We start from the raw sequence: 22,611 nt of genomic DNA, 5'->3' as shown, positions 1-22,611 counted from the left end.
ACATTTGAGCCCTGGAATAAAAAATAAGAGCAACATATTTTAAAAATTATTTATGATTTTAAGCACATGAAAGGCATATCGTGTACCCAGGGAGGGCATAATGGGGAACAGCTGGCTAACATGTGTCTTGCCATTTCTGAGGATGTTCATAATTCTCTGATGTCCAAGAATAACAGTAATAACGATGCCACTGCTGATTGTATTAATAGTAATAAAGAGGATCGGGTGCTTTTCCTGGATCCCGCCGAACACAGGAGAAGAGCCCAGGCTGCTGGATTTGGTGGGGGCTGAAAAGGAGTTCTAGCCTGCTTCCTTCTCGGGGTCATGGAGCCCTTCCAAGGATCAAAAGTTTAAGGAAAGAGCCTGGATGGGGAGTCAGGAAACCTGGGTTCCAGGCCTGGTTTCACCATGGACTCTGGCAATTCCCTGCCCCTCTGAGACTCACCTTTCCCATCTGTGAAATAGCGATGCTAATACTGCTTGACAGGCACACCTTGCAGAGTTTTTGTGGATGAAATTGTGCCTGTGGAAGGGCTGGATACATTGCAAAGCATTTTGTGTATGGAAAGTGTTATCATCATCTTTGGACTTCTCCAGCAGTTGGCACAATCAACCACCAAGCTCAGCACCTGGCATCTAGGAAGTGCCTAGAAATGTCTGTGCTGTGAATGACCGTGTCTTTTCCATTAAATGTTTAAAGCCAAAGAATATTAGGCTTGGGCAATACTTTAAAAGCACTGAATACATTTCTCTCTGTTATGGTTTGTTAGGTTGGCATGGAGCAGTGCTCAGTCTTGGGCTAATTACCCCCACTACTGAGTTGACCTGAGTACCTTTCCCAATGAATGCCCTGGCAATGATGAGATTTCCCATTCTGGCTGGTGGGAATAGGTGCTATTTTAATCCTTTCAGTCTTGAGTAGTTTCCTCATGCCCATGCTGCCAAATACTCAAAGGGGGGCCTTCTGCAGATCTCTGGGGTTCTTAGTGAAGTTTTCCCTCTTAGTTACTCTGTCCTGTGAACTCTAGTTGCCCTGGTCTCCCCAGAATTATAGTTCTGTCTCCACAGCTCAGGGAGTTTGCTGACCTGTCCCTTTTTCTCTTTCCTGCATCATGGCCCAGAACCTCTCTCAAGGCAGTGAGCTGGAGAAATCACAGACTTACCTTGTTTGCCTCCTGTCTCTTAGGACCTCCTTGTTACCTGATGTCCAATAGCTTGAAAAATGTTGTCCTATTTCACTCGGGCTGCTATAACTAAATACCACAGACCTGGTGGCTTATAGACAATAGAATTTTTTTTTCTTCCTCACAGTTCTGGAAGTCTGAGACCAGGATGCCAGTACGGTCCGGTGAGGAGCCTCTTTCTGGTTCATAGCTGATGCCTTCTCTCTGTGTCCTCACTTCGTGGAAGGGGCTAGGGAGCTCCGTGGGATCTCTTTCATTAGAGCGCTAATCTCATTTGTGAGGGCTCTACCCTCATGACCTCATCACCTCCCAAGAGCCCACCTTCCAGTACCATCACATTGGGGATTAGAATTTCAAGATATAAGTTTTGGGGGAACACAGACATTCAGACAACAACAACCATTATTTCATGTTTTTTGTCTGAATGTTTTGGTCGTTTCAGGTAGAGTGAATCTGGTCCCTGTTACTTTATCACAGTGGGAAGTATGTGGCATGGAAATTCTCCAGTTCTTTCTTTAGAGATGAAGAACCTGAGAGGGAGAGTGACTTGCCCAAAGTCACACAGCTAGTTTGTGTCAGCAAGGACCAGGACCCAGGTCATTCACTCTAGGTCAAGCACAATAGACATTATTGTGTTTCAGCTGTGTGCCAGGGCATAAGGTGTGGTCCTTGCCCTCTAGAAGTCCACAGTCTGATGGGGTGACAGATTAGTGAACCAAGAATAAGAGAAGAACATGACAAATTTTATGACACCAGTGTTTTTCACAGGATACTAAGGGAAGCATGACAGGAAGTGAGTGGTCAAGGGAAGTTTCCTGGAAAAGTCAATACCTGAGCCTGCAGGTGAAGGGGAAGGAAGTAATCCAGGTAAAAAAGGAGGGGAGGAGTTCTAGGAGTGGATGCAACACATGCAAAGGCATGCAGGGAGGAAGCAGGTCCTTTGTCTTCCAAGCCTAGCGTCCATGGTATTGTGCCACGGGGTCACCCACCTGTATTTTATTGTGAGTATGTGTCTGGCTCCATCCTATATTAGCCTGTTTCTCTAAGTGAGCTCTACTAGATGAAATACAGGATGCCGAGTTGCATTCAAATTTTGGATAAACAATGAATACTTTTTTAGTATAAATATGTCCCCAATACTGCATAGGACATACTAATAGTAAAAATTATTGTTGTTCTTATGTAAGTATAATTCTTAAGTTATAAGTATGTCCAAATATTGCATGAAATATACTTACACTAAAAAAATTATTTATTGTTTATCTGAAATTCAAATTTAACTGGATGTCTTGTATTTTTATTTGTTAGATCTGGCAACCCTAAGCAAGGGAAGATATGGGGAGACCAGTTATTGCTGTAGTTAAAGGCACCTTAGACTGGGAAACCAGAGGTGGAAATGGAGAGAAGCGGACAAAGGAGAAATACTCTTGGTTGGACCAAGTCTATCATTCCAAGGCATCTGGAAGACAGTCCATCAGCTTTCCTCTTGCTCTGAAACTTTAATTTCCATGCACGTGCCATTTAAAGCACATGGTTATGGGTGATTAACACACTACAGTCTCAATGCAGGGTCTGTGTCCGGTCAGAACTTGCCCTAAATGACCTGTGAGACGTCCGCTCGGACAGTGTCATCTTTCTGACTCCATCCCTCCAGGCTCAAAGATGCCTGAGGGGTGAGCTCTTTGCATTGCAGTGACCAGTGTGTGTGAAGGAGAGATTTGGCAGAGGCAATATTGTAAATTGCATAGTTTTTTTCCCCTGATCACTCACGTTTTAGCAAGTGAAGCAGGATAGTCAAGAACACAGGCTTTGCATTTATTATCAGGTTTACACTATCTGTGTGAACTTGACTGAGATACACAACTCCTCTTGGCTTTGTAGCGTATCTTGCAGATTGGTGCTAATGAACATCGAGAGTCAGGCACATAGGAGATGCTTACTAAATGGTACGTGCTTTTAGAAACAAACAACCCTCTCGTTTCAGAAACGCTGGCTCATTCTTCTTACACAACCTCGCTTGATTATCTTCTTGATTCACAGCTCTGGTTTTGTCATTGCTCAAACCCTTCACTGATATCCCATTGCCTTGTGCAGCAGGACCTCCAATTTGCCTTTCTGTCATGACTGTCGCCTGCCCCTATCAGGACCCCGTGCACCGAAGAAACCAGGCCATTTAATCCTTCTTAGACCCAGCTTGAATTTTTTTTTTTTTGCCTGGAATGTCTTTGCCTATATCTTTCTGTTCAAATCTTATTCATTAAAAGTATTTATAAGGTAATGTTAATAGAAGTATAATCAAATAAGATAAAGCATGTGTAGAAAGTCAAATAAATGCCCATCACCGGAGAAGTGATTAAACAAATTAGGATTCATGTCTGTGTAATATTATGCATTCATTAAGGTAGCTCTACACAAACTGACCTGGAAAGATACATATCTGTGATATATTGCTAAGTGAAAAAGCAAATTGTAGAGCAATATGTGAAATATAATTACAGTTTAGAATTCAGTTATATGTGTATTTCAGAAAGAGTTGGGATAAAACATACTCAAGTTGTTAATAGAAATTTCCTCTGGAGAAGACGGTTGGATTGGGTTGGAAGTGAAAGGAAACTGTTAACATTTAGTTAATATACTTTTATGGTTTTGGTTTGTTTATTAGAACTGTGTTAATTTTATAACTGAAATTAAATAAAAATGCATAGAAAACTTTATTAGAAGAAATAAACTGTGGTTACGTTTCAGTTAGATCGGGGAAGTGCTTTCTCTGCCCCCAACTTATCGTTATTTTATTAAAGAACAAAATGATAATAAAAGGTTACCTTTCTGTTAAAGTCCAACAGAAATACTACTCTTTCTATGAAACATTTTTCTGATTCCTCAACTGGATGTTCTGTCTCCTTCCTTTGAACCCTCAAAGCATTTTCTGTCTTCTGTGGCTTTTATCTGTCTATCTTATTAGTATTTCATACATGTTTTACTGCCTGTCTAGATTTAAGCAACTTGAGGATATCATGATAGAGAAGAAAACCAGCTTTCATGTCAGAAGATCTGGATGTTGGCTCCTATTCTGATTATCTATTGCAGCATGACAAATTAGCCCACACTTAGTAATTTAAAACACAGTAATTTATTCTGTGTTAAGAGCTTTTAGTTAAGAACTTGAGCAGAGCTGGGTGGAGTGATTCTTCTGCTCCATGTGGTATTGACTGAGGTCACCTGGTGGTATCTAGCTTGGGGTGGAGCTGGACAGGAGGTCTAAGAAGACTTCCCTCACGTGCCTGATCTTTAGCAGGGCAGCTGGAAGCCTGGTCTCAGCCTAGTCCTTCTCCTGAGCACCTCTCCACAGACTTCCTACAAGTGGCACAGGGCTTTAAGGTACCAAGGCAGAAGCTGCCCATTTTCTTAAAGAATGGAGCTCGCATAGTGTCAAGCTGCCACAGAGCTCAACCAGACTTAAGAATGTGAGAACAGAGATGCTACTTTTTGAGAGGAGAATTTGTATAAAAAAAAAGTTGTGTCCGTTGTTAATCCATCCATCACAGCTTTACTATGAGAAGCACAGCTTCTGTGTCTCAATGACTACATCTGTAAATTCGAAAGACCAAAAGCTATAATGTATGTGAAAGCACTCTGTGTATCATAAAAAAAAAATCTGTATGTACTATAAATCTCAGTGTTTATCTTGGTACTGACTCTATGCCTTACTCAAGGCAGATACTCATTAGATGTGTAATACTTTGAAAGCAGGCTCATTTATCAGCTAGTTCCTAAGAGGAGTACACAAAGAAAGTGATGCTACATGAGCACATAGGAGCATGGCGTAGTTGTAGAGTGCATACTTTGGATTAGGTTGACATAGATTAAATCTAGGCTACCACCCAGTAACTTTCTGTGTGACCTTTGCGGACTCATCTCATCTTTCTAACCCTTAATTTTCTTATTGTAATATGATAATAATATTGTCTAGCTGTGAACACTGGAGCTAATTTGTATAAAGCACTTAATATGGTGACTGTCACATAGTAGGTCTTCCATTTCTCTTAAGGTGATAACAAAATCATATAGAAAGTTTGGATTCCTCACTCATTTCTTTACACTGGTCACCTCCATTGGTACAGATAGTTGGGCGTGCGTGTGTGTGTATGTGTGCGCGCGCGCGCGTGTGTGTGTGTCTCAGAGCCCAAGTCCTTGTGAAAGCAGTGGGGCAAGGGAAGGGCCCTACTTCTTGTTTCTTCTGGTCTCTTGTTTCTCTCTGGAGTGGTCCCCTCACAGGGATCTGGACCCAGTGCAGCTTTGGTTGTGAATGTGGATGTAGCTTCCTTTCAGACCTGTGGCTTTGCCTCTCATAGATGTACGAGATCAAATCAGAAGGCTGCATTGCAAAGAAATTCAACGAGATTCTGCAGAAGTTGAGCTCGCCCCTGAAGCCCAGAGTTCCAGAGCACGGTAACAACAAGATGAAAAACCTGTCCTATCCATTCTCCAGGGAGAAAATGTACCTGTGAGTACTGGAGCTGCAGGGTTATGGACATGAGGGAGGATGGGAAGGAAAGTCACACATCACTCAGCTCACAAAGTGAGTGCCCCATGCCTGGGAGAGAGGGGAGGAACCGTGCTCTCATGGTGAACTATATCCTGTTTCCTCTTCTCTAAGTGAGATGATCACAAATAGCTCCCGAATATTTATCCAGTGGCTTATGGGGAAAGCTATCATTTCAGTAACTTTGCATGAAGGGTGGAGAATCATGGAGCAGACAACCATAAACATTGGGACTCTCAAATACCTGTTTACCTTCTGTGCGGGAACCATTCTGCCTAGTTCCCAGTCTACTAGGGTTTCAACATACTGTGATAAACCAGAGAGAAGGTGGATAAAGCTTCCGGACTTCTGTATTCTCAGCTGCCTACTCATGCACTTGTTGACTCTGAGGAGACCCGCTCCCATGCCCCACTTCGAAAGAGGGAATAAGAGTTTCCAACAGGATGGATATTTGGGAAAGAAACCTTTGGATGGGGGAGTCATGGTTGGGAAGCGGGAGATACAGCAGCCAAGCATTTATTCTGTTTTAGGAGCTAATAAGAAAATAAAAGATTATCAAGAGTGATAAGAGAATCAAGCAAGAGAGAGAAAGGAAGGAGCATGGAAAGGCAAAGAAGATACAAAAATCTGTCTCTTTCGAGGAGATGGCGTTCGTGGAACTGTGTTTCTGCTGTTCCTTGAATAATATCTCCTACCCATCTTTGCCATGTTAGATAATGATTGTATACACATGTATATGCTATTTCTTTTCCACATATTCCCTCACTGAATCCTTACTCCTCTAACAATCCTGGTACCAATTTTAGTCACCAATTCCAATGTGTGTGTGTTTTCCCACACCACCAAGAAATTCTCCCGCCCCAGCTAGGTGACCGACCATTCAACTAAAATTTGACACTATCTACCTGGAGATTGCATCAAATTTCCCAGATTGGGGGCTCAGTGTCACACTTCAGATGCCAATCACGTGTCCAGGTTATTACCTGTGCGTCTGACTGACTAGCTATAAATCAGAGGGTTCCCATGACCCCCCTCTTGGGTTCGATTAATTTGCTAGAGTGGCTCACAGAATTCGGGAAACCAATTTACTCACTAGATTACTGGTTTATTACAAAGGATATTAAAGGATACAAATGAACAGTCAGATGTAGAGATACAGCGGGTGGGGTCTCAAACAATGAATTTCTGTCCTAGTGGAGTTGGGGCCAGACAGGTGGCACGTGGAAGAGTTCTGGTTCCCAACCTGGAAGCTCTATGAAACTGCTCCTTTTGGGTTTTTATGGAGTTCATTATGTAGGCATGGTTGACTAAATCATTGGCCATCAATGTTTAATTCAATCTCCAGTCCCTGTCCCTTCCCCAGAAATCAGGGAGTGGAACAGAAAATTCCAGCCCTCTATTCCTGGTTGGTTCCCTTGGCAACCAGTCTCCTCCCTCCAGTCTTCAGAGGATTTCCAAAAGTCACCTGGACATAAACCCAGTTGTAGTGGAAAGGGTGCTTGTTATGAATAACATGACACCCATTTCACCTTTATGGCTCAGAAGTGATTTCAGGAACTGAGAACAGGAGACCAAGCACTATAACGAAAGATACTCCCATTGCTCTTATCGCTCAGGAAATTCCAAAGGTTTTGGGATTTGTGAGCCAGGAACAGTAGACAGAGACAATAGTATATATTTATTATAAATCACAGTATCACACCCACCTTGTGAGATGGCCATCCAGATGTAGCTATCCCTTTTCTGATAGACAGGAAACCAAGGCCCAGGGTCTGTCCAAGGTCACAGAGACTGAAGTGGCTGAACTGGGACTGGCATGTTGACCTGGCCTGCTGTTCTTTTCACACTCTGTTTCTCCCACTCATCCTTCCCTGGGCCTGCTTTCATGCCAGTGCTGGCGTCTGAAATGCCACTCCTGCACATCGCCATGCCTTCAGCTTCTGTAATCCTTCAAGTCTAGTTCCTAAATACCTTCTCGAAGAATCCTCTGTTCTTTCCGACCAAAATGTTCTCTCCATCCTCTCAGTTTTTAGAGCAATGATCTAAATATTTTCATGTTCTACTCTGCATTAGTTATTTAGAAACACACAGTGACTGGGCTGCAGGGGTCTGGGAGCATCCGCATGTCCTAAGCACAGTTAACTCTACACAGGAGTTTTGTTTTGTATTTTTTTTAGTGAACGATCAATATTTAAAGTTTAGAACAAACACAGGCCTTACATAATTAGGAGTTTGGTATCTAATTGTTGTGACATGATAACAACATCAAATTAAATTTTGAAAAACAAAGAGCTATAATCCCAACACCCTGAAACTATACTTTTTTTATTGTTGTGTTTTTATTTTTATTGTCTTTGTCCATGCACAGGAATTTTTTTTTTAACCTACTTTCATTTTTAAAACTTATCATAGTATAATATTTTTCTATCATTGTCTAAAACTTTTCTATTTATAAAGTTTTCATAATTATAATTTCAATGACTGATAATCTATCATATAGATTTTGGAATTGTATTTTATCTCCATAACTTTATTATAAGTAATTTTGTGATGAACATTTTTACTTATGGAATTTGTTTCTTCTGTTGAATTTATTTTCCCTGTGATACATTTCTATGATAAGTTTTCAGAATTACTGGGTCACAAATAGTATAAACATTGTGAGCATGTGTGAGTGTGTGTGTCTTACACATCTTGCTTCATTGCTTCCTAGAAGTTTGCTCTGGGCCTGGGTGACGGTCTCAGGACAAGGGTACTGAAATGAGTTGACCTTCTGCTTTCTTGGTGTCTCTAGGTACAACATCCAGGATAAGGACACTTTCTTTGATAATGCCACCCGTAGCCGCATTGTAAGTAAACAGCTTAATCAGGTGCTTAACCTGGAGTGGGCTGAGGAAGGGGTGAGGAAGGACTGAGTCCCTGTCTGGCAGGGCATTCTCTTGCCCTCCCTGCTACCTCCCACCCTCATTTGCTTGGAGTTACCTAGCAACTGAGAGGCGTGCCCAGGAGCTTTCCAATCTTAATAACAAAAGAAATTGCAAACAACTGCCGGGAGAGACTTCTCTTTCCAGTTCTCCACTTAGACCCTTCTTGCAATCACAAAACCAGGGACTCGCAGAGCTGGTGGGAACTTTCTGCTAGTCAGGTGACCCATTTGCTTTATAGTTGAGGAAACTGAGTCTCTGAGAAGTAATAGATTGAAAAAAAGTTCCTACAGATTGTTAGTGTCCAAATGAGGACTCATTGTTGGGCCACTGTGCTTGCTTTCTTTACCCCCAGAGGAGTCTTGTGCATTTCTGTGGCAGGGAATTTTACAGCTAGCCAGTTTGTCCAAAAATGAAATGACTAGACCATTCAATAGAAAGCCAGATTTCATGACCGTAGCTGTTCTTCTACAGTTGTCTTGTCTTTTGAAGTCAAGATTTTGAATTTTGCCGGATGATTGATTCCCATCAAAATTTATAGATGGCCTGTGACAGGGTGGCCCCAGTCTAAGTTTAGGGTGTCTCCATTCACTGGGTAGTTTATTCTCTACGCACAGAGAGAGCATATGGCTTATGGACAAAGGAGAGAAAGAGGGGCCCAAGGAATGCTGGACACTTACTCATACTACCGTGGAAACATGGCAGTGTGCTTCCATGGATCTCTAGGAAAGAACTTAAGTTTTAACAGGAGAAGGAATAAGGGTTAGCTACCCAGCAGGACTTCCAAGTCAGAAAGATGATAAAAAGGATAAGAATGGACAGATGAATAAAGGAAGCGACAGATGATTTCCAAGGCACACTGGAAATACGGCCTTGACTCTGCTTGCAGGATGGGCAAGAAAACACCTCAGGTTTTAGTGTTTTAGAGTGGATTAAAATGGGCATATGATTTCTTTCACTTTTTTTTTTTTCTGAGTCGATGCTATTATAAGCCATTTAAATCTCCCTGTGCCTTGGGTCTTATGTCTGGGGGAATTATAGGGTGTCGTGGAGATTACCCGATAATTGCTAAGTGCTTGTAACGTAATACAATGCCATGTAAATGCTGTTCTTAATTATTATTGCTGTTGAATTACTGTACTGTATTTTAAGTGAATTAAACATTTTTGGGCCCCATTCTGCTGGAAGTTATTAGGTCTCTTACTGGAATATGAAAGCGTGAATGATGATGGAGAAACACATCTCCCATTCATCTCCAGAAGCTTCTTCCTTTGACTCTTGCTTTTTTGCCAGTCCACCCCAGAGAGAAAGAACCTTGAGTTTTGTTTCGGGTCTACTCTGTCCTAGAGACCTCACCCACATCTGTAAATGTCTTCCCTGTGCCCCTGTCTTAGTGGGCATCTGAGCAGCCCAGCTGTTTGTCCCAGAGCAGACTTCCTTTAAAGCCTGGCACAGGCCTGGGACCCACTGGAGGGCACCAGTTGGCAAACAGGTTTACATCCACCCACCTTTTTTCTTCAGGGAGTACTCTTGGCACCCCTTCTTCTGATGTGACAGACAGGGTCCCCTGTAAGCCCCACAGTCAGGAGGTGGCTGGTGCGTTTAGCCTCGCTGTAGTCATTGAGCAGGCAGCCTGCTGTGTGCACAGCCTGTGCTCTGAGACGTGGAGTCTTGGGGAAGTGCCTGACACACTCTGATTGGGGAGGTAAGATGAAGACTCAGGAGAAAAAATAGTACCAATGGCCAACATGTAGATGGCTCTTTTCCAGTATACAAAGCACTTTCGTGGTTCCTCAAAGCAGCTTGTAATATAATTCCGTTACAGAGGAGGCAACTGACATTCAGGGATCTATTTACCTCCCCATCCTGGGCTTTCCCCAGCGCGGCAGTAATCAGGGCTGACAGATGAGACACACCCTCCTCCAGGCTTTCCTGGAGGTTCCCCCCAGGTAGGCAACACCCTGTCCCCTGCCCAACCCAGGTGCCGCCTCCCTAGCCCTCCAGGGGGCGCTGTGGGTCTGGGCTCCCTGATTTGTTTTTCTTACCTCCTGTTACTGCAGTCAATTTATAGCCTTTCCTTTCTTAATTTTTTCAGGGTAGGGTGGAGGAGGGAGTGTGTGTGAGGAGTTGATTCTTTGTTTCCTCAAGGCACTCAAGTTTGAGTGGGTTTGACATGCAGTCCATGAGCTTGGCACATGCTTGGCTTCCCCCTCCCTGGAAATGGGTCTAGCCGCCTGCTTCCTGCCCGCCCCCCACATGTGGTGACGCACATGGTCAAGGCCCTCACAGCCCTGCTGTCTCTGTTTTAGGTGCACGAAATCCTGAAGCGCACAGTCTGTTCTCGAGCCAACAACACGATGGGTAAGGACCTCTTCCCCCTCCTGCGGTCCCAGGGCTGAGGGGTACCAAGGGGGCCAGAGCTGTCCTTTCAACAGCTCACTTGGTGGGCAGCAAAGAACAAAACAAATCAACGTCCCACACAGGGGAGAAGGCTGCTTTCACTTAGACTGAGAAACCCTGCCTTGCCCTCCAGGAGCAGGGGGCGCCCCTTTTCTTGGTGGGGCTAGAGCTGCTTCCCAGATTGATGTAACTTCTCCCAGATCTTCATTCCAGAAGAAAGGCATCTGAAAGGCCCTTCAGATCAATGCCTTCACTTTACATATGACGAAACTGACCCTCAGAAAGGGTGAATGACTTGTCTAAGGCCACACATGAGTCTGAATGTACCTCTTCTAAGTTTAGCATTCTTGTTACCAAATCTGGCCGAATCTGTATACCTTGCTTTTATTTATTTATTTATTTATTTACTTATTTATTTATTTGTTTATTTGTTTGTTTATTTATTTTTAGTTTGAGGGATTTGGTTCTTGAAGCAAGAGCCTTAGCATTTGGGAACTTGCACTGTAAAGCAGGGAGGCCAGCTGCTGATGGATTGTGTAGGAGACACACATGATAGCAGGGGTAAAAGTGTGAGCTTAGATACGCAAACATGTGTCCTTTCCACAGGAATCACTGCAGGTCGAACTCTCTTTCCAAAGGTGCTGCCATCACTCAGAATAGCTTCTGAAACCTTTGAGAGAACTTCCTCCAGAATACACCCTGTGGTGGCAAATCTTCATTTTTTTGAGGCAGCTTTGAATTGAAAAGAGTCCAAAGCCATTTAGAGGCAAGTTTAGTGAATAAGGTAGGGAGCGAAGCTGAGGAATAATAACAGTGATGACGGTAATATTAGCAAATATTTGAGAGCTTATTGTGGGGTTCATAAGCTGCCTCGGTACCAAGGGAACATTACTGAAGAAGGGTTCAGAACAAGTTTTGTATAGTGATGGCATTTTTAGAATAGTGCAGAACCTCTCAAGGGGGCAATTAAGTATGACTCTGTTTGCTTTGATGTATCCATCTTGCTACAAACCTCCAAATAATTCTCCAGGTTTTAAAAATCAAATCTTCTATATGATCTTATTTGTCTGGTGCATGTTGCTGATGGGGCAAGGACATCAGTGAGTGAGGTAATTAATTAGCCCAGTTCAATTCCAAAGAAAGGTCTGAAGCTCTCACTTTGAGCAGCCATTTGTCCTCGATTACAAGGACAAAGGAGTCAAGAGCTCTGAGAATGTATTTTTTATTTTCTCATCACCTCTATCAAAATTCTTAAATTTACCTTCACTTCATGCCCATTCCATCAATCTGCCTATTATCCTCTCATACCCTCCCCAATTTGACCAAAACTTGCTCCCTCAGATGTCATGAGTGAGTTCTTACTTCCCACATTTCATGGCCTTTTTCTTCGTCTTCATCGTCCTTAACTTCCTAAGTCCATCTAAACCTTCTTCACTGAACTTCCATCTTCTGTGAGCTGATACCCAGGAAGGGGCTGCTGATCTACTGATATGCTATTGTTCTGTTTCTACCCCTGATTCTTCCCCCTCCTCTACATTTTAGGTGTTGTCTTCTCCATGTTCCTTTGGCCTCCTTACTGTCTGTACAGATGACTTGCAACTGCGTATTTCTATTTCCTGTTTCTCTCACCAATTCCAGCCCAGCATTTCCAACTGCTGGATGGAAACCTCCCCTGAGATGTTCACCAGAACCTTAACATTAAGGTTTTTATCTCACTTCTATCTCATTCTCGTTCTCTCCTTTTCCCTCTTTCTCACTCATGCTTCTCTTCCTGTTAACGTGACCACTAGCCTCTCTATTTTGCTCATGTTATCCCCTTTGCCTGACTGTCCTTCTCCAGTCTCACCCTTGTCCATCCCCAGACCAAACATCACCATCTCTCAGGTTCTCTTTGAATGCCCTCTCCTCGGAACTCTGGTCAAACTCGATCTCTTTCTTGCTAATCATGTATATCCATGGTTTAGACTCCCAAGACAGTCCTTGAGATGCGTCTAAATCATCTTTTATGCCTTAATGAACCTAGCCGTCTGCCTTGCACATTCTGCTCAGTCGTTTGGTTTAGTGAATTAATTAAACGTGCCTGCCCTGCTAGTCTCAGTTCCTGACTTCGTGTGTCCACAGACAAATGACTTAACTTCTCTGCAACTTAGTTTTCTTTTACAGAAAGTAGAGATAATATATATTTTGAAGAGTTTTTATTAAGATTAAATAGGAAGCTGTTAGTTTGTTTGCTGGAAAGTCCTTAAAAACTAAAGTTTATTTCGAGAGACAATCTCCAGAGTGTTGAAAGATCAGTAGAGACCCTCTGCTTTAACACTGAATTTTTTTTCCTTTGAGGATCTGAAGGGTTTTTTTGGTGACATCTCAGAGTCAAATATCTTAAGGATTTTGTTGTTGTTGAGTAGTTTTCAAAAATTTCTTTTCTGACATTCAGAAAACATTTATTGAGCACCTGCTATGTGTCAGATGATGTTATAGAAACTGAGAGACGCCAACATAAATTTGACCTAGTTTCTATCCTTGAGGGGCTGTTAGTTTAGCCCGGCTGATAGACATGCAAACTGATGATTACGAGATAATCTGATAGGTACAATAACAGAGACACGTGCAAAGTGCAAAGGGAACACAGAAGATAAGCAATTAACTTCTATGTACGTGTCTAAGTATCAAAGTAAATTACCTAGTATTAGTTTCATAGCCCGAGAGAAAGTAGGCATGTCAGTAATTCTCATATCCAATTACAAATGAGTCCTAAAAAGATAAGTGACTTGTCCAAGGTCACATACTGAGTCACTGTCAGAACTGGGTCTAGAACTTGGATTTCTTTGCTCAGGTCCTATTTCCACTGCCTTTGGGATGCTATGAACTAGGAGTGGAGTTAGGTTGAGTCTTTACAGTTTGTTACTATAGACACAATAATTATCTGTCTGCCAGTTTATGGACTCTTGAATTGACATATGATGAACCTGAGGTCCCAAGACACCAAAGTACTTCTGCTAGGACCTTGGCAGAGAAACATGGAGAAGTGAGGTTAAGTTCTGTCTCCATTCAATTCTGTTAGATTGTGGTAGGCTGTATTGTGGCCACTAGCCTCAGTTTCCCTTCACTTATAAAGTGATGAAACATGAAAGAAAACCGAGGCTAACGGATATTATAATGTCTTTTCCTTAGTGACATTTTAATATAATTTAAGCCTTAAATAAGCAACTCGCTATACAATACATTTAAAAGCCTTATTGTTGATTCCTGTATTACAGGCATGAATGTTATGAAAATTAAATGTGAATTATTTCCTGTCTAAATTCTCAGCACTAAATATTCAACGGCATACTCAACCTCTACATGCAGATACCCTGAAAGAACCCCCCACACAAGATGAACCAAGAAGAACATAAAGATTTCCCTTTGGGGAGACAACATGGCTCTCATCCATGTGACCCAAATTTCAATAAACTCTAGCTCTCAACTTTTCAAGCGAGAAATTATAACAAAGTGCTGTTGGGTTGACCTCTCAAACATCTCTTAAATTGGTACAATTTTTCTCTTCACGCCACTGTCCTAGTCTACATCAACTACTTTATTTACCTGAGTCACTATCCCAACCACTAAGCCATCTTCCTATCTCCAGTTTTGCCCATCTTTAACCCATTCTATAAAATGTAGTCCGTGTGAGCTTTCAAAAATGCAAATCTGATCATTTCAAAGGCCTGCTTGGAATGGTAAGATAGATTTACATTTCCCTTAGGTAAAATGCAAAGCCTTAGCAGTTACATATTGTTATGGGCTTGATGTTTGTTTCCCCTCAAAATTCATACACTGAAGCCGTAACTCCCTCCCTACGCCCCACAAAAAGTGAAGTTTGGCTGTTCCACAATAGCTGCTGATGATTTACTAGCTTCGTAACAAGGGACATGTAACCAAACTTCTCTGCTTCCCAGCAGAGGAGAACCGTGAAGGCCAGTTTTCAAGTTCTTTGATTTCTGCCTAGGAAAATCGAGTCCTTTCTAAGTCCTTTCTGTGGCCAGCCTAAACCAACTGGCTTAGAAGATCAGGAGGAATGAAAAATATGATAACACTGGGAGTCCTCAAGATAACGTGGACCTTTGAGGCATAGAGTAATTTTGATTTTGTCGCCCTTACTTCTTGTCTAGAGAAGCACAAATGGCATAGAATTGACTTAGATTGCCCCACAGGATTGTTGCTTCATAGAAAGGAGAAAAAATGGAGAACAGGACAATGCTTGAAATTATTTTCCAAGGCATTTTTATTGATCCTTCACCCTTGGAATTAACTTTTACATGGCCATTATGTTTGTGACTAACTTACAAAGCTTTATTCCTTTCCCCATTGTATGCAATTACAATGGAAATTTAAAAGACTAGGAAGATAATAAAGATTAGAATTAGAAGATAGAAAATATACTAAAGATAATAATTCAGAAATACTCCCATTTATTTAATATTATCGTTTTATTCTTTGTGGAAAATACATTGTTTTGAATGCCTACTTTTGCAAAGCATTGAACTGCATACAAATTGTGTGTGTTGAATTATTTTTATTCCTGTCTTGTTCCATAAAATTTCTGAGGTGGCTTACAAGAAAAACAATAAAACAGTATAATATAAATAATAAGTTAAAAAATAAGAACCAGGAAAAGCACAAATTAAAATAGAATGTCAGAACTAGGAGAAAAAAATAGAATACAAATATGCAAACCATAAGGCTCTCTAGTTACCGCAGTTGGGCTGCAAATTTGACCTTGAGCCAAAGTGAAAGGGAAATATTGTTAGTGGTTAGCTCTTGATGTCCTAAGCAACATCTTTTTGTATATAAATTGTTCTAAAATCTCTCATGCTATTCTCTGCTTTCTTATGTAGAATAGATCAACATATATTCTCTACGTAACCTTTTCTGGATGATGCAGGATCATCACTAAGAACATAAGTTTTGTTTTGTTTTGTTTTTGTTTTTTAATATTTTCTCAAAGATTATCAAAGTTTGACTAGAGTTGCTCTACACTCTGACTTCTTGAAGTTTTGACTCTGGTAACCTGCCTCCCTGAGTTTTGCTATTCCAGTTTTCCTTTGCCGTTTGAGAGACAGAAAAACAAGCTTGCTAGAATTTTGGGTAAAAAGAGGGAAATTGCATTGAAGGAGGGTCTGAAGGATTCTGCTGTGGTTAAGGTTTATAACATTAGAGAATGGGTTTTGTGAGATCTAGGTACCTTTTCTTTTGAGTTCTGTGTTGTGAGGCCTGAGATAACCAGATAAGAGATCTCTGTATAAATGAGGTATTGCTGTGAACAAAATAATAAGGACCTCTTGCCTGTGTGCAGTGATGTGCTTTTCACAGCACTTTCATACTCATTATCTCATTTAATCCTTTAAACTACCACACAAAGGAGGTTCAACAGATGTTAACTAATTTCACAGCAGAGAGATTAACTGGGTGCCCAAGGTTAGAGATTCAGAGCCAGATTTAGAACTTGGTTTTCTTGGCTTTTCTTCGTTGTTCTTTAATCAGTTAATAAATAGATGAAGTTACTGGAAGAGGTTTCCCAGAGAGGTGGAAGCTGAAGCCTTCCCAATATTACATTCATTCATTCATTCATTCATTCATTCAACAAATATTTATTGAGCACCTACTATGTGTCACTCATATTCTAGAACTAGAGAATAGAGTAGTGAATCAAATAGACACATCAGATACCAATCCTTGCCTTTATTAGGCTTACTTTTGAGGTAATATATCAGAAGAGAACATAAGCCCCATGGCTGTCTGGCACATGAGATACATGCAAAGAAAGCAAATAATACAAAAGACATGATGGGGGCCACTCCAGAGAATCAGGGTTCCAACAGGAACAAATGACACACTCACAGTAGGAAAATTCAGGGTGGGGATATCAATAGAGACCGTTTACAAAGATGTGGACAGGGAATTTCTCTCTTATTTACCCCTGGAAGCTAGGGGTTATGGACTAATGCACACATGATGTTCACAGTCTAAATATATTTGTGAGTTTGGGTTCTACATGGTGGTGGTAGCATGTGAGCGATCACAAACTTGGCCCAGCCCCATGAGGCCTCCTTAATCATAGCATAAGGTCAGCTGTCAGGGCCCTGGGAGTTTACCCCATCATGGAATGCCTTTAAAGTGCACTTTACCATGGAGAGAAACCCAAGCTTCCTTGATCGCATCAGAGGAGGCCAGACACCTTTCCTGCTCCTTCATATGGAAGTTGTTGTTGCCTTTTCATGGACAGAAAAATACAGATTGATGGAGCTACATTTTCATAGACATTTTGGTGTCAGAGCATTTACACAAATGTATGCTCTGGGCATCTCCCCTCCCCACTCAGGAGACGATGTCTTAATTATTTTGACCGAAGCCAGACCATGTTGTGTGTTGTAAACATCTGGTTTATCATTCATCCAGCTGAACTGGTTTATATTTTGTTAGAAGAAAAGGCTTGGGATTAAAGGCATTTAAGTAATTAAGCACATGTCAAGACAATTTGGTGATGGGTAAATATAGTCTCTGTTAAATGCACCGTCTGGGGTCTCTGGTTTAGATTTACGTCCGGCTGGGGTACAGGGATGAAAGCGGAACATTGGGTGGATGGGGCCCTGTTCTGGGAGGATCAAAACCAAATGGGTTTTCAGGAGTTCAGCACCATTCCTCTAAGTACCTGTCCCCATGGAGCAAAGTTTCCTTTGAGTTTGGCCTGCAGGGAACAGAGTCCCTGTCACCCAGGGCCACTTGCAGATTTAATGAGACTCTCTTAGGGAGGCAGACTATAAACTGCGATTTGATTGATCCCTTGTGTCCGGGAAACCAGAGTCTCGGAAGCTAAATGCTAGGCCTCAGGTTTGTATTATGAATGTGTGTTTTCAGGTACCAGTCCTGGTCTTGAGCCCACCCTGCTTTATCCCTTGGCCCTGACCCTACGGCTGTAGAGAATTGGTGTTGCTATATCTGGCTGGATCAGGCTGTGCAGAGCTGTGGTCAGTGCTGGGCAGAGAGGAAGCACAAGTGTTTTCCTTAGGGGATTATAGTTCTAACAGGAATAGGTACGAAATACCTGGTGATTTGATGGGACTTAGTGCTCAGTGAGGTGGCCCTCAGTGACCTATGCTTTGTTTGAGACAAGACACTACTTCTCTCTGTAGGCCTAGGGCAAGAAAAATGTCCTCTGTGCTTTCTCCTTTTTCCTGGTCCCCCTTCCGGGATTAATAGGACGAGATGTTGGGCTCTGTCTCCCTGGGTCTAGAGCAGAGAGGAAGGAATATATAGATGTGATCCTGAAGAAGAAAGCTTTGCCATTATAGCCAGATGGATGATGCGTGATGGAACCAATTAGCCCATTTTTTGCTGAAAAGAAAGGAAAAAAACTCAGAATTTCAGTTTTCAAAGCAGAGACTCTTTTTAAAAAACATTTGATTATTTTCTTCTTCTTTCAAACTGATTTCCATGCTTGTTTGGGGGTAGAATCTTGGTTTCTGAAGTCTGTGAGTGACTGGAGAGGCCAAAACAATTGAGTGAAGTTGTGGATGCATAGTTACTTTTCAACTTGCCTCCCTGTCCCCATTCCTTCTCCTTTTATGTCCTATTCCCTCCCTCTGCCCAACAGCCACTGATTGGGATCTCCCATACGACACCATCTGAAAAACAGGAGTTCCACAGCCGTGGGGGAGAGACACATTCCATGACAGTATGTGGGGGCTCTGGTTATCTGGGTTAGGATGACATGAATCGTGTTGGCTCCAAGGCAAAGAACCATTTGTTGAGCTTCCTTTCTTAGGAAGTAGACTAATGAACTGGAGTTTAAAGTCTCTTCATCAGCATAGGTTGCCAAAGAAAATTGAATTAATGAGGAAAGTGGGTGCCTGTGATAAATGGGAAGAGACGCTGAGATAAGTTTAGCAAGAGTGGTTACTCTTACCAACCATTACCCTCTGTGTTCCCAGCAGTGACCTAGGTGCCATAAGAACCCGGTGAGAGGGGAGTGCTGTCTGACCTCAGCGGCCTTTTAGACTTTCAGGGGAAACACAACAATGAGCAAAGTCTTAGAAGTGAAGTCAGCTACCAGCTTCAGGCATGTGGCATAAAGGAAGCTTTATTTGAGATGACAGGTGGAGTGTACAACTTTAGGCCTCCGATGATTCGAAATCTTTTTGAGAATCTGGCAGTAGGGCCCAGGAGTTCAGATTGTCAGCCTAATGCTTGCAGACACTGGGCTACTTGTGCTGAGCAAAGCTGAGAATTAGCAGCAGAGTTCAACACCTGTTAATTTTTTCCATGCAGTTTTGGGACTCTTCAGGGTGTATACTACTGCCATGACAACCATGGGACGTAAGTGTAGGGTACTGGGTGGGGTAGTACCTGGAGTGCAGTCTAGTGGGAGCCCTACAGGCCTGTGATGCTTCAGCCTGTATCTAAGTCGACAGCCTTTGTGTGGCTCTGAACGACCCCAACCCCGTTCAGACGTGGGACTCCTCCCCTTAATTATTGTAGAAAGGCTTCACATTGCTGTGGTTATGGCTCTTGAACTGATTAATGATGCTCAGAGTGAAATTATAGTCTTGTGAGTGGGACAAATCTGCAGCTCATTGAGCCTTGGGGCATTCCCTCCCCCCACCCGCTCTCCCTTTATGCACCTTCTGGTCCTCCCCACTCCCCAGAGTTATTTCTGATGTTTTAAGTTCATGCCAAAGAGGAAGCTTAAAATCAGGAAAGGACTGGCCCTTTGGTGACGGCGCAGCTCTCAACTCATTGGAAGATGGCCACTTCTGCTGAGGCCTCCTGCGGCCTCCCAATGGCTTCTGCTCCCACGTGGGCCTGTGGCATGTCTTTCTGGTATTCAGTGTCCTAGAACTGCGGCAAATAGGGGCGAGGTTTGAGGAAGAGGAGGTTGACAGAGGAGAGAGGATTGTTTGAGATCTCCTGCGGTCTCTGAGCATGTGGGTGGGGCATTGGGTAGGAAGGGGAGGTGGAAAACCATGAATTTTAATGAGTCACTCTTGTCTAGATTTGTTATCCAAACTTATAATTTATCCTGAGCCCCGAAAATGCAGTTACTTAGAGTTTGGACAACTTCTGTGTTTCCCTTCAAAACCTATTTTCTCCGCATCTCTCCACTGTCTGTGGTCTCTCTGGAAAGAACGGTTCAGGGCAGAAAGTGTGTTTGAGACAAGGGAAATCACTGAGAACTGGAGACCTGACCCTCCTCCCCACATCCATGATTAAATGTGCCTCCTGTCATGGCAGAATCCTTAGCACTGCCTGTTGGTGAGAAATAATCCATTCCATCTGGGATCCAGAGACCGAGGACAGACTGTCCTGAGTCAGACAGAACATACAGACCACTTTATAGTCTCTGAATAAAACTATGAATGAAACAAGTAAAGAACAGTGCCTCCATGCTGAGCAGAAGGTTCTCTGTTGTGAGTAAATTGGAGTTGTAGGGACAGAGTCATTCATTCATTTAACATATATTTAATAGGGTCTCTGTGTGCAAGTGGTGTGAAATACTGCTGGCATTAAAATATGAATCCCTTGTTGTATGGTTTTCAAACTCTGTGATCTCAGGACTACTTTATACTTTTAACAGTTATCGAGAGCCCCCAGAGAGCTTTTGTTTAGGTGGGTAATATAGATCAATATTTATTGTATTAGAAGGTAAGACTGAGAAACTCTTAAAGCACAAGAATATACATGTACACATTCCATTGTGCTGTCAGGGGATGATGTCATCCCATGTCACAAAACTGCACTGTATACTTGTGAGAGAAAGGAGTGAAAAAGCAAATAATATCTTATCACTATTATAAAAATAGTTTTGACCTCATGAACCCCCCTGAAAGGGTCATGGACACTCCCAGGGTTCCCCAGAACACAGTTTGAGAATGGCCGCCCTACTGCCCCCTCCCTCAGGGAGCTCATGGTCCACAGATCAGTCATGGGCAGCAATAGGCACGACTTTGTGCAGGAACAAGAAGGTGCCAGAAATGAGTTCAGATAAAGTGCTGTGGGATATTCTGATGTATACTTTTATTGGTCATAATGACAGTAATCCAGTAGCCATTTTTATTTTATTTTTTTTAGGCCAGGCACTCCTTGGTTGACCTCACAGATTGCAAGGACCTTGTCAGCTTATAATCCCTTATTTTTTTATTTTTTACACCTACAGCACCTGGTCTTCCTAGGTGGTCTCCCATCCAAGTACTAACCAGGCCCAACCTTGCTTAGCTTCCGAGATCAGACGGGATCGGGCTTGTTCAGGGTGGCACGGCTGTAGACCACTAGCCATTCTTATGCTGTCACTAAACACAGTTCTTCTCAGCTTACAGTGGTGGCCATGGAGATGGTGGTGGTGGAGGAGTGTTATTGGACCGAAGGGGTCTGGTTATATGAGGACTAGAGGAATATGAAGTTTGAGCATATCTGATAGTAAAACATAACTTTGTATTTGGGAAATGAAAAAGTAGTGCTCTTATACCAAGAACTAAAGCTCAACAAAAACGTGTTTGATAACATGTATCAAAAGATGAAGTTTAAGTCAAGAAATCTCTGCCCTAGAGTTATTATTTTCTTCTTTCTTGTTTCCATAGGTATTAACTCTCTGATAGCAAACAATATCTATGAGGCTGCCTACCCTCTTCATGATGTAAGTACTATTCTTGTCAGCATGTTCCATGTAGTCTTCAAAAAGATGAAAACCACAGGCAACGCAATGGGTGGATAGGTGTGAGGCAAGGCCGGAGTGAATCCTGCCGTTAAAAACCTTGGCTGGTTCTAAACCACTCATGACTGACAGTAGGCCCGGTTTGATTTTTGTCAGTTGTTTCACGCTGTCTCTCCGGTTATTTCTCCAGTGGCTAAATGCACTGGCTTTGTTTGAGCTTTCCCTTCACTCCATGTCTTTGTTTGGGGGGAACGTGTTAGAAGACAGATATGTCCTGCAGAGGTTAAGGGGAGGACATGTGGGTGAAGGTGGGTAGATGGCGGTGGAAGGAAGGTCTGTGGCTTGGATAATATGCAGCCTGGACTGTCAGACCCTAAAATGATTGAAAGTGATGTTTCGTATGGGATGGTTCTGTGTGGATGTGAAATTCCTCATTTTTAATATATATATATATATATAGTCAGATTATTTTTTAAATTTAAACGTTTTTGAAGGAAATCACTCAGAATTCCTTATACTATTGTTTGGTTAAGCAAAGAAAATGATAATTAAAGTTTTCCTTGACTGAGAGTAATGTTATAAACATCTTATAATACAACTCAGTGACATTCTTCAGGACGATTCATGAAGGACTTAATTGGCCCATGAACTAAGTGCCCCCACGCTGCACTGCCTGTTTGATTGGTCACTCCTTTAGCATTTATCACAGAATCGTGCCAAATGAGGCTACTGAGGCGGGGATCCCTGAGTGCCCAAAGGAATCTTCCAGATGACAGTTCTTTCCTCACTGACATCTTTGCTGTGGTCATATATGAGGTTAGATTCTGCCAGTTATGGACAGGGGTAAGCAAGACATGACGTAGGGGGATTTCA

At 42.3% G+C, this 22,611-nt stretch overlaps 1 protein-coding gene and 1 non-coding gene across 2 annotated transcripts in view; one reads left to right on the top strand and one right to left on the bottom strand.

The window, feature by feature from the left end:
• The window catches only part of ANO2 (anoctamin 2), a 299,806-nt gene that overhangs the window by 85,985 nt on the left and 191,210 nt on the right, over positions 1-22,611 (top strand). The window contains exons 5-8 of the mRNA XM_039874110.1: positions 5,537-5,688; positions 8,522-8,576; positions 10,961-11,012; positions 21,665-21,720. Of these exons, the coding sequence (XP_039730044.1) occupies positions 5,537-5,688; positions 8,522-8,576; positions 10,961-11,012; positions 21,665-21,720 (315 nt within the window). The remainder of the gene's footprint in view (positions 1-5,536; positions 5,689-8,521; positions 8,577-10,960; positions 11,013-21,664; positions 21,721-22,611) is intronic.
• LOC120611787 (5S ribosomal RNA) lies at positions 21,235-21,353 on the bottom strand. The gene has a single exon (XR_005655294.1). It is a non-coding gene; the product is annotated as a 5S ribosomal RNA (ribosomal RNA).

This window comes from Pteropus medius, unplaced genomic scaffold (genome assembly GCF_902729225.1).
Source record: "Pteropus medius unplaced genomic scaffold, Ma_sr-lr_union100, whole genome shotgun sequence".
NCBI classification, from domain to species: Eukaryota; Metazoa; Chordata; class Mammalia; order Chiroptera; family Pteropodidae; genus Pteropus; species Pteropus medius.
The sequence above is the reverse complement of the archived record's forward strand: the minus strand, read 5'-3'. Positions and strand labels throughout refer to the sequence as shown.